This window comes from Plasmodium gonderi, assembly GCF_002157705.1.
Source record: "Plasmodium gonderi DNA, contig: Pgo-contig_261, whole genome shotgun sequence".
NCBI lineage: Eukaryota > Apicomplexa > Aconoidasida > Haemosporida > Plasmodiidae > Plasmodium > Plasmodium gonderi.
In genome coordinates, this window is record NW_021629173.1 from 1 (window position 1) to 19,478 (window position 19,478).

At 18.3% G+C, this 19,478-nt stretch overlaps 1 protein-coding gene across 1 annotated transcript; it reads left to right on the top strand.

The window, feature by feature from the left end:
* Positions 1-16,326: 16,326 nt before the first annotated feature.
* PGO_002500 (variable surface protein) lies at positions 16,327-17,652 on the top strand (the record flags this gene model as incomplete). The annotated part of the gene is made up of 3 exons (XM_028691139.1): positions 16,327-16,365; positions 16,492-17,361; positions 17,488-17,652. The coding sequence occupies 3 exons, from the start codon at positions 16,327-16,329 to the stop codon at positions 17,650-17,652; spliced, it is 1,074 nt and encodes a 357-aa protein (XP_028546940.1).
* Positions 17,653-19,478: the final 1,826 nt, after the last annotated feature.

Sequence of the window (19,478 nt, forward strand, 5' to 3'; positions counted from 1 at the left end):
TTTTAGCTTTTGCCAATAACCGTTTAAAATTTATATTCAGTTCTCCATCTGGATTATATTTCCATTCTATGTTTTTTGCAGGGATGCTCTAAAATGAATATAATATTGTCATGGATTAAATAATATAATACTGTACGAATATTCTTTAACATATAATAAAGAATGTAAAAATGATAATACGGAAATATAAAATTATTAGTAAAAATTAATATCATACCACTTCATTATAAGATTGACATATCCATGATAAAAGTAAAAACGTAGCTATATTAAAAAAAAAATATAATTTTATATTTTCCTTCATGTAATTACACTTCGATCTTAGCATCTTCATAATAAAAATAATAACTTGTGAAATAAATTAAAGCTTATATTTTACACAATATAATAACTTATAATTATTCTAGAATTCATTAAGTAGGAAATATTCAACTTAAAAGATATAGGTACAGTTGTAAAAATGAATGTATGTACTTAGGTTAATATTATATGTTTATTTATAATGGAGCAAATTTTATTGGAACTGTTGCATAACATATTCAAAATATATTTTATAATATTATAGAAATAAAATAAATATGTTATATTATATTTCTCATATTTAAATAAATAAAATTAATAATAGGAAAAATATGAATTATAATTAAAGATAATTTTTAAAATAATAAATTAAAATATAAACATTATGATACATATTTAATAAAAGTAATTAGGTGCTTATTATTTTATGTCTCGTTTTATTTAAATATATAAATATATATAAACTAAATATATTGATTTACGAGTATTCGATATAAAATTATAATTATTTTAAGATTTATTTAATTTGTTAAAAAAAAATTAAATATTTATATATTTTTTGTTTAAAAAATAAAGTTAAGGTGTATTTAATCATCTGATAGATATAATATATTTTTTTAGATTTATATTTAATATTATATGTACCATGTATTTGTAACGTAGAATTTCATTAATCATAGTTTACACATTCGTTTTAATTTGAGAATTTTATGATTTTTCAAGAACTAATATATATAAATATAATGACTATTTTATAAAAAGTCTCTTATTATATTAAAAAATTAAATATTTATAATTATAAAATCTTGGTTAATCATACAGTGTTAATATATGCTTACATTGAAACGAAATATGTGTACAAGTTTTCTTATCAAAAAAAATAATTTTTGACTATTTAGAAAATAATATCTATAAAAATGAGTTTTATTTATATAAGTTACTTATAATATATTACATTTCAATAGTATAAACATAAATTTTATATAATTCATTTTATGATTTCAATAAAAGTATAAAATTTACGTAAATTAATGGAGATGTTGTTTTTTATAATATTTCTTAAATATCTAATGCATTAATATATTTGTTATAGAATATAAAAATAATTTGTATTCTATGATAAATTTAATTTGATACATCTTTTTCTTCTTCATATATCATATATTATATAATATCTGAAATTAATTTATATACATTAGATTTGTTAATTCCATAATACCTCCTTAGAATTTAAGTTTGATTTTACAGAAATATCAGTAAATATAAAAAAAAAACACAATTGAAATTTTTATAAAGTGCTTATTATTTATATATACTAAATATGTTACATTGTATAATTTTAAAAATAAAAAAAAAAAAATTTTATAATGTTCACTAATTAGAGATAAAACATTAATATAATTACAAAATTTTTTTATTTAATTTTCATTAAAATAGATTAAGATATTTATACATAATTAAATAAATATTTCAATTCCTTATTAGGTTTAAAACAATAATTAACAAATTAGTTGATATAAAATTGTGAATATTTTATGCTAGGCTAATTTTATGGAATACTTATTTTAAACATATATACTTAAAATTCGTGTTTATTGTTCACTTTTTCATGTTACATATGAATGTAAAAATATATGCAAAAACTGTGTTAATTAATCCTTTAATAAATCACACATTAATATGCACTCTATATCTTTTTAACCAAGGATTATGGTTTTAATAATTATATTACAAAATATACAGGGAAAACTATATATTTACCAAATTTGTAAAAAGATTATGAGTACATATTTTATTTCTCCATACTGATATATTTTTTATTTGTTGAAATAAGACCATTATAGGAAAAAGATTTTAACTAATATGCTGTTCTTTCTTATTAAATACAATAAAAATTGCAAAAATGACAATATTTTCATTCATTAATTTTACATTTTTTATCATTTATTATATAGCGTTTATTACACTTATGGAAATATGAATATTGATTTATAATATTATATCAATTTGTGTATCGGAATTTATGTATTTCTATAAAAGTTATTTTAGACATAGCAATCAATGAAAACAAAGCTATATATTTTATTATGTATGGCATAGTTATTAATATGATCCCTTTTTATTCATTGTGACTTACTATTAAACTCAAATAAAAGCAATATAAAAAAATCGAATTAAAAAGTAGTAAAAAATAAAATAAAATTGTATTTCATAATTGCTTTAGTAAAATGAGAACTATTATTATATTTTATTTTTTTAAATCCTCATATGTATTATAGAATTTATATAAGATATCATTTTTACAGTAATAGTTTTAATACGTCGATGTTAAATTCTTGTTCCATATGATGCTTGTAACAGGACTTATAATTTTTTTGAGCTACAATAGAATAGAATAAAATGATAAATGTTCATATCATATCCTGTTATAGTACACATAATTCAATAAAATTATTAAAAAATTAGTACAACGAAAAATCATAAAAGCAAACGTGTTATATGAAATTAATATGCACAATGGAAAAAAAATATAAAAGAATAATATTTTTAAAATAATGCAGTAAAAGAGAAAAAATAACAAAAAAATTTTAATGAAAATACAATTAGATGATTCAAAGTATAAAACATTTCTTGCTCACAATATTCCGTCGTGAACATTTTTTCATTTATTATAAGTCATATTCAATGTACGATATTTTTTATAATAGTAACTATGTATTTAAACAGTGCAATAAACTATTCTAAATTAGTTTTAAATTATTTTTTCATGATAAATAAAAACTATATTATTTTTTTTATTATTGAGAACAATAATAGCCTGTTGTAATCATTGTTTATTTTGTTATTTAAATTTTACCAAAAAAAAAATTTTTACATGTACTTTTCTTCATTTTCAGTCCAATAAAAATATTATTCCAAAATTATAAACTAATATGAAAAAGGATAATGAAAAATATATCTAATATTACTGTGAAATAAGCAATTATTTATGCTACATATATAAACAAATCATGAGAAATATGAATTTATTATATAATATACATAGTGCATAAGGAAACAGATTACTCCAAAATATGTGCAATTATATATTATAGAATTTAACAAATGATATAATATATGCAACCTCTAAATAAATTTTAAATGTATAACATCTTTATTAATTACCACTAATCCTTCCGTTAATTATTATTATGTATACAGCAATATTTTTTATGAAATTATTACATCAATATTATTTATAAGAAAACTTATTATTTACCAAAATGAATCTTGGATTATATCAAAAAATGAATCCATTAAAAATATGCATATAATTAGGAAATATTACCTGTATATGAACAATATATTTTTTTAAGCTTTATTAGAATGCTTTATGTTTTTATTATGATCATTTTTTTTAAGACAGTCATGCAAATAAATCATTAAAATAAATATGCTACGCCATTATATATATATATAATATAATGTTTAAATTCAGTAATGTAAAATAAAAGATGATTCATGTGTATCATTTAATAAAGATATATTTTTACGTGCTAGCCCCAGATGTTTATATACACAATATGTAGAATGTAATGATTGGAATTGTGGACAGTATTATTTTAAAAGAATAATGAAAAAAAAATTATAAAAATTTGTTTTACATAATATACATATTACATTTATTATAATTTTTTATAGTTTTTTGTATGATCTTGTAGAAAATTTTTTCAAATGTAAAAAAATTATAGGTAATAAAAATACTAAACTATAGATAAACGTTATGATGAATACACTAAATGGAATAAACATTGCTTATAAAGAGAAAATATAAACAAAATAGGAAATGTTTTAAGTAATAGTGTTTAAAAAGCACAGAATATATGCATCCAGATTATGGAGTATTTAGGTGATATAAATAATAAGGAAAAAGTTATATAGGCCTAACACGAATACTTGTATTATAGGATATATTATGTTATTTTTAATAGTATAGAAAACATTAAGTATATAAAATATCTTTATGATCTATTTTTCTCTATATTTATAAATTCCCCTATTGAAATAAAAAAATTTATGTCTTGTTTCTTAGGAGCCTAAGCAAATTATTAATTTTCATAAAATCATTGGAATATATGATATATTTAATTTTGCATAATATCTGCTTACATTTTACTATAAAATATAAATAAAAAATATGAAATTATATATAAAAATTTATTTATTCCGCTTATTATTCAAGAAAAATAAAAAAAACTCAATTTTTAGGTAATTAAAAACTTATTTTGTGATATTCTTTTTTATATGTAAAGTAAATATCTTAATCAATGAAATACATGTAAAAAGAGCACACAAAAATATGCAATCTAATATAAAACAGTATATATAATCTATTCATGCGATTAAACCTATTTTTATAGACATTTTTTTTCTGTTTTTATCTTTTAATCATATTTATATAGATAATCCTGTTTTTTCTATAGTAATTATATATTTTTTTCATATTACATGAAATTATAAATTACGCAAATATACTTATTTTAATATAAGTGTATAATATATAATTTTTACAAAAATATAAATATGACCATATGAATATACAAAGATATACATGATAAAGTAAAAAAAAATTTTTTATTGTCATAAGATTAAAGCATAAATGAACGTATATTAATAATATGTAATGGTAATTTCTGCATATCCATAATAAAACATTGATGTTAATAATATATTTAGGGACATTGAATATATATTATTAAATAACTATCCATATAGATATTATTATAAAAGGATTTAATATATTTTATTATATACAATTATACATTTCAGCATTTGCATATAATTATATATACAGAGTATTATAATGTTGTTTTATTATATGTTAACATATAATACTTATGAAATATAGGGATATTTGAATACATTTTATCATATATGTCAATATAATAATATTTTGAGTGAAAAATTTGAGAATACATTTATATATATATTTTCTTTTAAATTATATTTTGAAATAATGCTTCTATAATATATTCCTATAGAAATAACCTGGATAATATTAATAATCACCAACATTATTTAATTAGATATACTATTCTAATTTCATATAATAATGAGTTCATTAAAAATAAGTTAAATATAAATATAAATATATTTTTATGAAATTACTATATTTTAACTTTTAACGTATATCATTTAACTTAATATTTATGTTGATGTTTTATTATATTGATATGTCTAACCTATATATACATAACATTGTAGGAATATATGTTTTAATTAATTGAATCAATGAGTTTATTAACTATTCATTTTTATAGTGTTTAATATATTCAATTATATATATTATGTTTATATATGTGTTTTGCTAATATATATTATTTTTTCATATTAAAATATTTTAAGAACTATATATATAAATGTATATTTCAATGAATATAATTTTTATAAATACTAATATACTGCAAAGATTTCTTCATTTTGCAGCAAATAATATGTTGATACAGTACATATAAATCTTAATTTTATTTATTTATTCATAAATACACTGTATTGTAATGATTTATAATAGATTCACGTAATTATATATGTCATATAATAATACGAAACAATGATTATATGATTACATATTTATTCTATATATATATTTTTATTATTTAATGAATTATATATGACAAAGTGTTATATTCATAATTTATAGCATTATTCCATAATATACTGATAATAGTAGTTAAAAGAGAGGAAATATACATACATACATAATTTATTAATAAGAAAAATTTTTATAACAGTAATAAGAGTAATGAAGCTTAATTATTTTATTAGACTCTGCATATACACACATTTTTTTTTTTTATTCTTATTTTATAAAAATTTATATACATTCTTATTATTTCATAATTTAAATAACTAAAATCTGCTTAAGTATATAATAAAAACTAAACAAATCATATAATCATATTGTTATCTATAATTTCATTTAAGAAAATTTATTATTTTTATTTGTTTTTCATTTATAAATGAGATGGAAGAATCACTATAAATTAAAAATTAATAAATTAATTATATTAATAAATATAAAAAAAGCTACTACGGGAATGAAAATTTATAATAGAAAGATACAAATAATTCTAATATATACATTTTTTTAAGTATTTTATGGTATTAAAATTATGAATAAATTAGATGAAATTTATTCATTCATTATATATAATTGTAATTATTATAATATACTATAAGTAAGAAAGAATAAAAATAATATATTTTTATGAAGACATGAAAAAAAAATATTACCCAATAAAGTTTTAAAAAAAATTTTAATTAATATAATTTATTCGTATATAATGGGATTAAGATATAATTTATAATTCAATATATACATATATTTCCCAGATGTGTTTTCCTTTATGCTTGAAAATAAAGTATATTGTAAGTAAGATTTTATACATATTAACAATGACATGGAAATAACTATAAAAGAATAAACATATAAAAAATTATACAATTTATTCATAATAAGATATAAAATCATAGAATCTATATTCTTAACACAAACATTTTTTTAAATAATCATAGCACTTCCTACACTATCTATGGTTGTACATATATTATAATGAAAAAATTAAATAGAAACACTATAGGGTAGTAATATTCAACATATATTTCATGCTGTTTTAGAATATACGAATGTATACAAAAATTAGCATATGTTAAAGATAAAACAAGGTTATAAGTAAAAATACTTATTCCAATATAACAAGAAGTTTTTTATAAATTAAAAAGTATATATTTATAAATATAATAAATTTTATTGTAGGATATTTGATTTTACAACAAAAAATTTATACGTAAAAAAATATACACATTAAAAAATATATATACTATTATTTTATTATAGTACACTGTTCATCTTTTTAATACTGTTATTATTTAAAATAAACAATAGATTAATTTTTTTTTATACTATAACTCTATTAAAAATACTGTAGTTTTTATAATAAAAATTAAAATATCTAGCAGTATTTTGTATAAAATACATATAATGGAAATTAAAATATAACTATTAACAGTGAAAAAAGTATAAAATTATTAACGCAAATTAAGTATTATAGCATAATAAATATATTCGTTATGGGATATAAAAATACTAGTGCTACAGACTATTGTCAATATAAAATATTGAAAACAAAGTTATTTCAAATATATACAATTAATATAATAGGAAATATTATATAAATGTAAATATTATGAACAATATATTATCAAGTACATATAATATAACTTTTTTATATTTCATATTAAAATTTTTTTTTATATGTACATTTATGAATTCATAAACGAAAATACGGTAATAATATTTTGTAATAAAAAAAAAAAAAGAAAAAAATATAAATGTATATATTTATGTGTGTAAGCCGAATATATACTCTAAATACTATACATTCATGAATGTATACGTACGCATATAACTTATTTCTATATTCTGAACAAAACAATTGACATACACCTAGTAAAACATATACTTAATTCAGAGGAATAAACCAAAAACTAAATAATAAAAAAAATCTATGATTAGACCATAACACTATACACTAAATACTGAAGCCTAAACGCTAAAATATGAATACTAAACCCATAACATTAAATATCGTAATTTAAAAAATGAACCCAGAAATTGAAAAGGAAATATAAATTTTTAAAAATAAAACCATGAACTTCCATATTACTAGTGCGTGCTTATAGTTTAGACATTTTCAGAAAAACTAAAAAACACAGTAATATACATTAGAACACACTAAATATTTAAGAGTAATAATATATAGTATAGTGCACTTTTAATTTATGACTTCATTTAACTAAAAATAATTTATGAAATACATAGATTTCATTAATAGTTAATTTTTCTACAACATAAAATATAATGTTTGATATTCGTAATATATAATATAAGTCTTTGATAATAATAGTACTAAAAACAAAAAGCATAAATGTATAATTAGGATATCATAACATAAGAAAAATAAAAAAAAAGTTATTATATATAAAAATAATATATAAACAAACTATATACAAATCTATTATTATATTCATGTTAGAAAATTAATATATTATTATTCATATAAACACTACGTTATACATAAAGTTGTAAACATCAAAATGCTGGAGATAAAAAACAGACATACGCGATACAATTATTATAAATAATTATTATACTTGCCATAATATTAATAAATAATAATTACATAATTATTATGATTACATAAATATTAAAATAAATCCGAATACCCTATATATAATACACAAAAAAACATAAAATATATATAAAATATAATAGCCAATTAATTTATATAATACAATTAATGCTATGTTATATGTGATTATGTATATATATCATATATGTTAAGTAAATATATATAATATATGATTAAATAGATAACATAATTAATTACATGAAATTTATTATTTATGTGTTATTATATTATAATAAACTGAATCCTCAAGTATAATTCTAAACCACGAGAAAGAAAAAAAAAATGAAAAAATATAAAATACTGATCACGAAACATTAAAAAATTACACACATGAAGTAATATTTAAAAAGTTATATCTAATCTATGATCCATTAAAATTTAAAAATATAAATTAACTATAAAACATAAACTACAAAATTTAAACTTTTAACCTAAAAAAATTTCCTATAGTATACATTTCTTATTATATTTATGTACAAGAAGTTCATTTCATATGAATCAAACATATTTTAGAACACAATAAACAATATATTATTTTAAATATGATCTAAAATTAATAAAAATGCACGTGAACTTACTAATATATAAAAATATACTGCAACACATTTTTTTTTTGATTACATCTTATGTCATAATAGGATATTCATATTATGCTAAGTAAAAATAAAATTTACAACAATTTTATATTTATAACAATTAGTTAAATAAATATATATATAAGCTATTGTATACTTTCAAGTTATATATAATTTATATAACCACCGTTTAAATATTTGATTAAAAATTTTTAGTATTTTTTATATGTTTTAACTTACATTAACGCTATTTCCTTGTATATTATTTTATACACTTTTGAAAATATGCTTCTTATTTTCTTTTAAAATAAGTGTTTTGATTATAATATTTTAAAAAGTAACGTATATTTGTATTTACATTTTTATTATAAGATATTTTATGATATGTAACCTATATTAATAACACTGTTTGTGTATGTTAATAAAATATCCTCATTATTTGTAATAGGATTTGTATTTTTTGTGAATTCTCTTATTAATCGAATCCATCTATCTTTGTGGAATAAAAATGATTTTATTTTAGAATGCTATATATAAAATATGTCATTAAATATAAATGTAGTGTCTTAAAAAGTTTCAATCATTTTAATATTAAATTATATTAAGTAATTTATAATTATTAATAATGAGCATTAATAAATATTTATATTACCTTAGAAAAAAATAAAATAATTGATATAATTATCCCTAGAGATAAAACAACAAGAGGAATAACCTTTTCTATTAATGTTTTAGCAGAAGACGTATGAGTTTCTTCTGGAATTATTCATGATTACAGGGTTTTGGTGCTCGATGAGGAACAACATATCCTTGGAGAAGAACTTCTGAATGAACTTGTGTAGGTAAAGTTGAGATAGGTTTATGCTCCATATTTTTAAATTTGCAATATTTTTTATCATTATGAAATTTTAATAATTTTAATATATACTTTATACCCTTGTCCCATTATCCAATAAATGGATTTATTGAAATATGGCTTAAATATTCTTTTTTTTATCCTATCCACTTATTCAAATAGTAACATTGATTCTCATCATAACTATATAAATCAAATAAATTATTATACAAGAATAAATAAAATTTTTCAAGATCATCATTAAGTGGCATATTTAAGCCACTTATAGTACAGAAATATTTACACACCGGCACATTAGATAACGCCTCATTCAATGTACTGTACAACGCCGAACTACATTCAGGATTTCCTTCATTGCATTTTTTCCAAAAAAAAGAAAAGATAAAAGAGAAAAGTACAATAAATATATATAATTTAAATAATAATTTAGGATAACATGAAATTAACTAAATATATTAACTATAATTTATGTGTGTAACGGAGTAGAGGAATGTGGTTTAGATATTTAATATAAATATTATTATTTATGTTTAATATTCAATTCAAATTATACTTTAATTATATTTAGAATTGTATTTCTTGACATAATTAATAATTGAGTGAAAGTTAGTATATACTTATTATGTAACTTATGAAAAATATATGCACACATATGTATTCATATCCTTTAAGAAAAATAATGATTGTTGAATAATTAAATTAACATATTATCATTTTTAGCACTCTGCATACGTGTTTCAATATTTATTTAATGAGTTCAACCTTCAAAAAAGAGATATTATCTCTTATCTATTGTGATTTCTTCATTTATTTATTATTTTTTGTTATATATAAAATAACAGAGAAAATCCTAATTAATTATAATATCACTAATTTGTTTTATTTGCATATAATAAAAACCATAGCCATATAATAATTGAATAATATTACTAGAAATATTGTATCATTTTATGTTAGAATATAGATTTATATTACATATGTATATTTTTCCTCTTATATTTAAAACTATATATTTTTATTTTAATAGATATATTTTATATGAAGTACACTTTGTTTATCATATTTTGAGTAATATTACAACACATTTATGTATATATATCCTCATTTATTTTATTCTATTATGTTTTTTATACATTGTGTTTTAATAGTTTATTTTTTAATATCATAATTTAATAAATTAATACAAGTTCATTCATAAAATCTGATTGATAATATATTAATAATTATATAGTTCAATATATAAATATTATTAATCAATGAATTACTTATTCGATATTTTTATACATTATTCATTACTTTTTATGTTTCTATAACTAGGAACATAATTTTGAATAATTATGTATCAATTAACTTAATGTAAAATAAAGAAATATCTAATATGTGCATATCATTATATAATTAAAAAATTAAACAATGTATTATGAATTTTAATTATAATTTCTCTTATAATATAAAAAATAAAGTTTTATGAATTTATTTTCCTGTTTTTTCATAAATAATTCATTTAAAAATTAAGAGCGTCAAATACAAATATATACCTTATTAAGAATGTCATTAAAAATAACAAAATTTTAGCATTCTACATATTTAAATATATTAAGGATAATATTTTGTTTTTATAATAAATTTTACTTTAAAAATTATAGAAAACAAAAAAACATAAAATTTTTATTATGCACATAATATTTGGTTCAGGGTCAGGATTATTCTTTAGCGTTATATTACAATAATTGATATAATTATATTAATAATATAATTTTTATTTATCCTTATCCAAAATAAACTGCACGTAGTATGCAAATGATATAAAAAATTATATTATTTTTAATGTGTATATATCTATTAATATATATTTTTTTGTATGTATGTGTTTTTATTATTTATTTGGAAATACATTATTCTTAGATTTAGGACTCAAAAGAACATATTTTATAATAATTTTGTTCATAGCATTGTATATATATGAGATTCATTCCCCAAAATATTTGTTATATACACCATTCTTATAGTAATGTTTTGTTTATTAATAATGGTTAATAATTCTATAATATTATAAAAAACTTTAATAAAACTATAAGCGCATAAAAAGACAAATAATGCATGCTGATAATAATGAATTTACATCAGTTTTTCTTTGAGGAGCATATTACCATTTATTTCTATAGTATATTTTTGATATGTATATCAATTTTATCATATTATTACGTTTTAATACAATTAAAATTATATTTTCTGATTATTACCCAACTGAATAAATGTTTATTAACAAAAATACATATATATAACGCATATGTTACATTATATCAATAAAAAATAACACACATATTAGAAATTTTATTACTATTTCATAATTCAAAATATAATCAATATTACTTATATAGGGATAATAAGTTATTTTCATGAATTTTTAATTAATTCAAAAGTAGTATTAATTAAAAGTACACCTTTTGAATATATGATATAAGTAAATTCTAATAATTAAGTGTAAATCTTATTTATCATTCATAAAAATGAATCCTATAAAAAATTATTTAATGCTCTACTAAATCATAAAATTTTATTAATTTATTTAATAAATAAATTAATAAAACCTAATTATAAATTATGTTATTATATCAAAAATATAAATTTATTTCTATTGCATTATAATTAATATTTACAATAAAAAAATAACAATAATTCTTTTTTATAATTATGATTATATACGAAAAACCATAGTCCCTTTAAGGAAAATTAAAATATAATGTATTTTATTATATAGTATATGCACAATGGATATGAAAATATATCCATTAATAATAAAATAAAATTTAAAATTATTAAAATAAATTAATTATTACAATATAATAAATATTTTCATTATAGAAGACAGTATGTTAGAACAACAGGCTATAGTCAATATCAATAAGAAAACACAACATCATGCAATACGTATATAAATAACGTGTGAGAAATATTAATAAAAGTATAAATATATTGAATTATATTATATCAATTTCATTTAATATTATTTTCCTTACATTTCTCTTTAAGATTATTTTGTATATGAATATTTATGAATTTTATATAAAAAAGAAAAATTAACTAATTTTGTAATAAACAAATAAATAAAATATACACACTAATAAGTGTAAACTGAATATATACCAATAATTATATATTCTAAAATTCACCCAAAATACAGCAACCTAAATCTGAACAATGAGTATAAATATACACACAAACATTTAAACACATATAATAATTCATTTGACATTAACCCTAAACTAAATAATACCATAAACTAATATTAATCCTAAACCATGAACAATATCTCTATGACTCTGTATATAATTGAGATGTCTTATGTATCATAAAAAGCACAATATGTTTTTTTTTCACAAGTGACAACAATTTTTGTCAAAAACTGAAACATGATTACTAAATACTGGTGTATACAAAATTTTTGAAAAAGTCATCACAAATATTCTTTATATAAAACAAAATGTAGAGATGATAAATGAAAACTGATACACCACAAGCATTCATTATAAAGAAGAAACATCTAAAGATACTAGATATTTTTTAATTAAATGTGGATTTGCGTAGAATTTCGAGGGATTATGTTAATTTCATGCAATTAAAGGAGGTTTTCCTTTACGAAATTTCATCAACAGTGTTGTCAAAACACTATATTGCTGTCATTTTTTTTAAAACTGGAAATTTCTTTTGTAGCTTCACTGTTGTTCAAGGTATATAAAAAATTACACTTACAAATATATATATTCTCTGAAGCAATTATAATAATGTAATTATTAAAATAAATTAACTATGAAATAATTACATAAATATTGTATTTTCTCTTTGTATTATAGTTTCTTCGGATGATTCCAATTTAAATAAATAAAATTAAAGTAAAAATATGATAATCTCTCAATTTTATAAAAAATTTACATTATAGCTATCAACACAAGATTTAGAATATATTAATATAAATTACCCCAAAAGAGATTTATATCTGTGTTATCATCTAGCATATTATTATTGTCTCATAAAATTCTTAAAACAGCAACTTATTTTAAAAAAAATTATTCTAAGCCACATAAAAATAGTTCTATGTATAGTTGTTTCATAAATGGAAATAGGGGAAAATTTTGAAGCTAGTATATTAGGAAAAATATATCTTATATATAGACAATATGTAATTTTATAATTATCTATATGTATGTGATGAATAGAAATAATAATAACAAACAAAGTTAAAAAAAAATTAGAAATTATTAATTAGAGAGTAAGTGCGTAAAATAAAGAACAACAACTAATATTTGCATATCATTCTGTGCATATAAATGATTCATCTTTTGCATTTATATAAAAATGAATAATTTTTAGACTAAGAAATATGTGAAAGTGCAAATATAAATTATTGTTACAGCATATGTTACAATAGAGAAAATATATCATCTATTTGGAAATTTAAATCATTATTATAATATAAGTGATAATGAATATAAAAATAATATGCATAGAAGTATATATTAATAAGTTTTCAAACATAAAAAAAGAATTGATTTATTATAAATAGGATGAAAGATTTTCATTTTTTTTACACAATTCCTTCAAAAAAATATACGTCATATTTATATTAATAAAAATGTGCAGTTAATTTTCTTTATTTTTTTTTTAAATATGAATTGATAAACATAACAAATAAAAATATATTATTCACTTGTATTTATGTTTAATATGTTATTATATATAACAATACTTTTGCTGTCTCCTTATACGTTTGAATTTTTAATGATTATTTACGTATAAATATATATATAATTTTTTATATGTTTTTGTTAACATCCCTACCAATATTCATTAGTATACACAAATAAAAAATTGTAAACATTTATTCAGTTGATATTAAATGAAAATCACATTTTTTACCAATAATTATGCAAGATATAATTAATATTAGTTAGTTAAATATATCAATATATGTTTTAGAATAGAAAAATATTAATTAAATGCAAAAGGAACTTTATTTTCGAGTACACCAAAATAGACAGAAAAAAAAGGAACATAATTATATTCATAAATATATTATATATATTTCATATGCTCTTAAACTTTTATTAAATATATGCAGTAAAAATAATATATTATAAACCTTTATAAATATAAACAATGTATGAAAATATTATACATTTCGCTATATATTAGTTTCAAATTAATTACTTGTTTATATTAAAATAACATTACCACAATTCTTGTAAAATTTTCAATTATCATACAAAAGTACGTGGTTTTATATATATGTGCATTAATATTACCGAGTTACATACCATAATATAACCACATTAATGTTGAAATATCATTAGTTCATTCTTATGTACTCTATGTAGGATGCATATATTATTCATATAAATAAAAAGGGTAAATTAAAAAAATCCATTGTTAACTGAATTATATTATAAAAAGTAAAAGTTATTATATTTTATACCTGCAATGGATGAATAAGTCATAAAAACTGAAAAGTAGACATTTATTAATACGTAAAAAAATAATCTCATTTTATATTATATAATAAAAAGCATTTAGGTGTTATAATGTTTACTTATTCATTTCTCTATAATTATATTTATAATATCATACATTGATATTTAGATATTTTATAAATTTAAAAACTGATAGCTGAAAGTTGAACAATTCATGTTTACCCGATTAAACGTCTAACATCCTGAGTAAATGTTTAATTTTTGAATATTTTATACAATGCTTAGTTATATTCTTAGAAAATTATAAAAATTTATGCATATAACTGTGATAGAATAATATCAATATCAAGTATGCTAAAATATATAAATCAATCACTTTATATATATTTTAAGCATATAAAATCATAATAAAAATACTAATTAATCGTTATAATATATATTTTCATTAACAATTTAATATAAGCATTGATTAACTATATATTTTCCTCATTTCACTTTCATATATATTTTTATTTATTTCATTCGTATATTATATATTAAAAATGTAGCATTAATATATACAAACTAATGTCAATAAAATTTTCCCGTTTTTATGCATATTCATATCAAAACACATTATTATTTAATTCACTTTTGATTTATTAACAATGAAAATAACATTATTTATAGTTTTAATATAATTTATACAAAAAAAATTTATTATGATTATGTAAAAAAAAATATATGTAGCATATGTTATTTAGTTATTGGGATACTAAGAAAAATCAATGAATTATAACATATACAGTACGTATAAATATTTTAGTTAGTAAAAGTATTTTTTCCTTAATACTGGTTCTTTTTTTTTGTAAATATCAAATGACTTAAAAAAATGATAACTTTATTCATTTGAAATCATGGTGCTTATAGAAGAAACGTGGGGAGAATTCGATGTAGTGTTAATTAATTATAATATTTTTATATATTGCATTCATAAAATTTTTCTCTCTTGCCAATAATATTTTAATTAAATTTTATAACTAATATATTTAAGATTCCATTACTTTGTGTCTTTTCTTTAGCAATTAGCTGTATCATTGGGAGGAAATTCAACTTCAGAAATTTTCTATGAAAGATTAAATAATTTAACAGGTTTAAATGAGTACTATGCATATTGCGAACCCTTAAAAAGTCATAAAAATATGTCCGCTGTTAAAAATGTTTGTGCAAAGATTTTAAAATATTTAAGTAGTAATGAAGAATTAAGAAGTAATTCCAATGTCTATGATATATGCCGACTTTTAAATTATTGGGTAGCCACTAAATTAAGTGCCATTGGGTTTCTTAGTGATTCTTCTTATATGAAAAATGTTTTTTTGGACATTTCATTAATATGGAATACGTACATTGCAAATGAATTAAATAATGATCATCATCAAACGTGTAACCCTCTTATTAACGTTGTCACTATACGTGACTGGAGAATGAGGAAGGCATTGTATGATTACTATGTTGATTATGTTTACCTTGATAATATGGCTAGTATAATACCAAACGCCGATGAGTATTGTAAATATATTAGAAACAAAGTTTCATTATATGAATATTTTGGCAGTAAATGTTTCTCAGATCAAACAGATTTCTGCCATGAATTTAAAACTAAATATAAAGCTTGTGATCCTAATGAACTTTTACTTAAGTTTAAATGTGTTAAAGAAGTAAAGAAGAAGAAGTTATTAGAAGAAAGTCAAAGAATAAAAACACACCAGGGTGTATCATCGGAAAGAAACATATCTGAACAAGAAAGGCAGTCTCCTGGTTTGTCAACAGAAGGAACACATACTCTTAAGGATTTACAGTCAATATCTAATAGTTTTAGCCATTTGAAAAATGCAGGTGGTATACTTCTTGGAATCGTTGCTATATCTATGACTTATGTCTTTTTACATAAAGTAAATAAGAAGATCATGAATTCACATAAATTGTATATATTTTTTTTATAACTTTCATTCCGTATATAACTATCAACAATAATTAAATGTCTTGAGTATTTTATATAATATTCATTTATACCAAAGTTTACACCTTTAGGAATATTGATCCATAATAAATTTGCTAGTAAAAACTATAATAGAAGCAACATAAATTCTGAGTTTAATATAGCATTTGATTATGCACAAGAAATACATAATCCGCATTACAACATTAGAGATGAACATTATATAGGATATCATTCAGATTAATTTTTTTTATAATTAAATATATAATTATTACAATTTAATAAAAATATATATGAAGTAGAAAAAATATTTTTTAAAAAATAATTGTGTTCAAACTTGTAAAAATTTTTATGATATATAAAACAGTACATTTGTTAATCATAATATTTTAAGAACATATACATATAAAATAAGAATGAATGAAAAAAAATAAAAAGAACATATTATAGAGAATTAAATAATAAAAGAGACAAAATGTATAAATACAAAAATTAATGAATTATATATAAGAGGAATTTACATTAAATAACTTATATATTTAACTTTATTTATAATTTTTCCCCATAAAATATAAATCAGTTACCTTACAAAATGACATCTTCTATTATTTATTGGACATATATATATTGGATGAAAATATGTAATATTAAAAAACACAGTTTGATGATTGTTCCTAAAAAAATTACTATAAATTTGAAAAGTGCTAAATTTTACTTTCATTATATTTACATTTTAATGATAATTTCACACATGAATAATTCAACGCTTTGGAGGGTGCTTATATTTATACAGAAAATATATTGTACACTTTCTTTATCATATGTAATATATTTATTAGTTTTTATTATTAACTATAAGATGTATAAAACGTAAAATTTATTATATTATTTTTTAAAATGTTTCAAATACTTTTGTTTAGTTCAGTATAAATTATATTAATAAAAATAAGAAATACAATATATTATACCATATATGTTATCGCTTTACTGAAAAAGAATTTAAAAAAATTGTATTAAATATAGTTAATATTCTATATTATTTTTAATTTATCTACAAATTTTTTTTTATTTACATAATATCTGTAAAGCATTATAATATATTTTTCCACAGTTATTTAAAATATTAAATTAATTTGAAGCATTATAAATTTAAGTAATTGTTTATCTAAATATGCACATTATATATATTAAACAAAAATAAAACAACTGATAATGTATCTAATAATTATAAGTATAATTAGGACCTATATAAAGCAATTCAATATATTTATAAATATATGATGTATAATGTAAATATAAATATCCTTTTCTTTTAATTTAATATCATTTATTTATAAAATTTGGAACCTTTGCTTGTTAGGAAATAAAATTACGCTAATTAGTTATTTTTATATAAATCATTTAATTAATTACACAAGGATAAATAGCATGTTGTTACACACAAGGATTTTTTACATATCATTGTGAGAATAATATAAAAAAAGTACAAATACACTCATATTAATTATAAATATAAAAGATTATATAACTTTATAATTTTTCTTATCGTATAAATTCATATTTACTACAATGTACAATGTATATATACGTTTCCTAATTTTACATCACTATCTATATATAAAAAATGAATATATTTTAAAGAAATGCTAAAATAAAAAATTTAAATATCATTCTTCTAATTGATATAATCTATTCATATTGCACATAAATATAGTTATCTATAAATAAAATAAAATTATTATAGTTATTATTGCCTTTTTTATTAAAATAAAAGTATACACAAAAAATAATATACATAATATTTAATCATTTAATGTTAGTTATAATTATAAATAAATTTATTAAAATAGAAATAAACTATAATTTTGTGAATCTATAAAAATATGGTGCAAATTATAAAGAAATATAGTGCTTTAATAAATATATGATGAAAAATATTTACTACTATTAAAACGTATACATATATTAGTCAAAAGATATATATATATATATAAGTATGATTATTATGTAATACTATTTTTTTAAAGATATAGACATTTATCAAGTTGCATGAGATAGAATATTCTATAA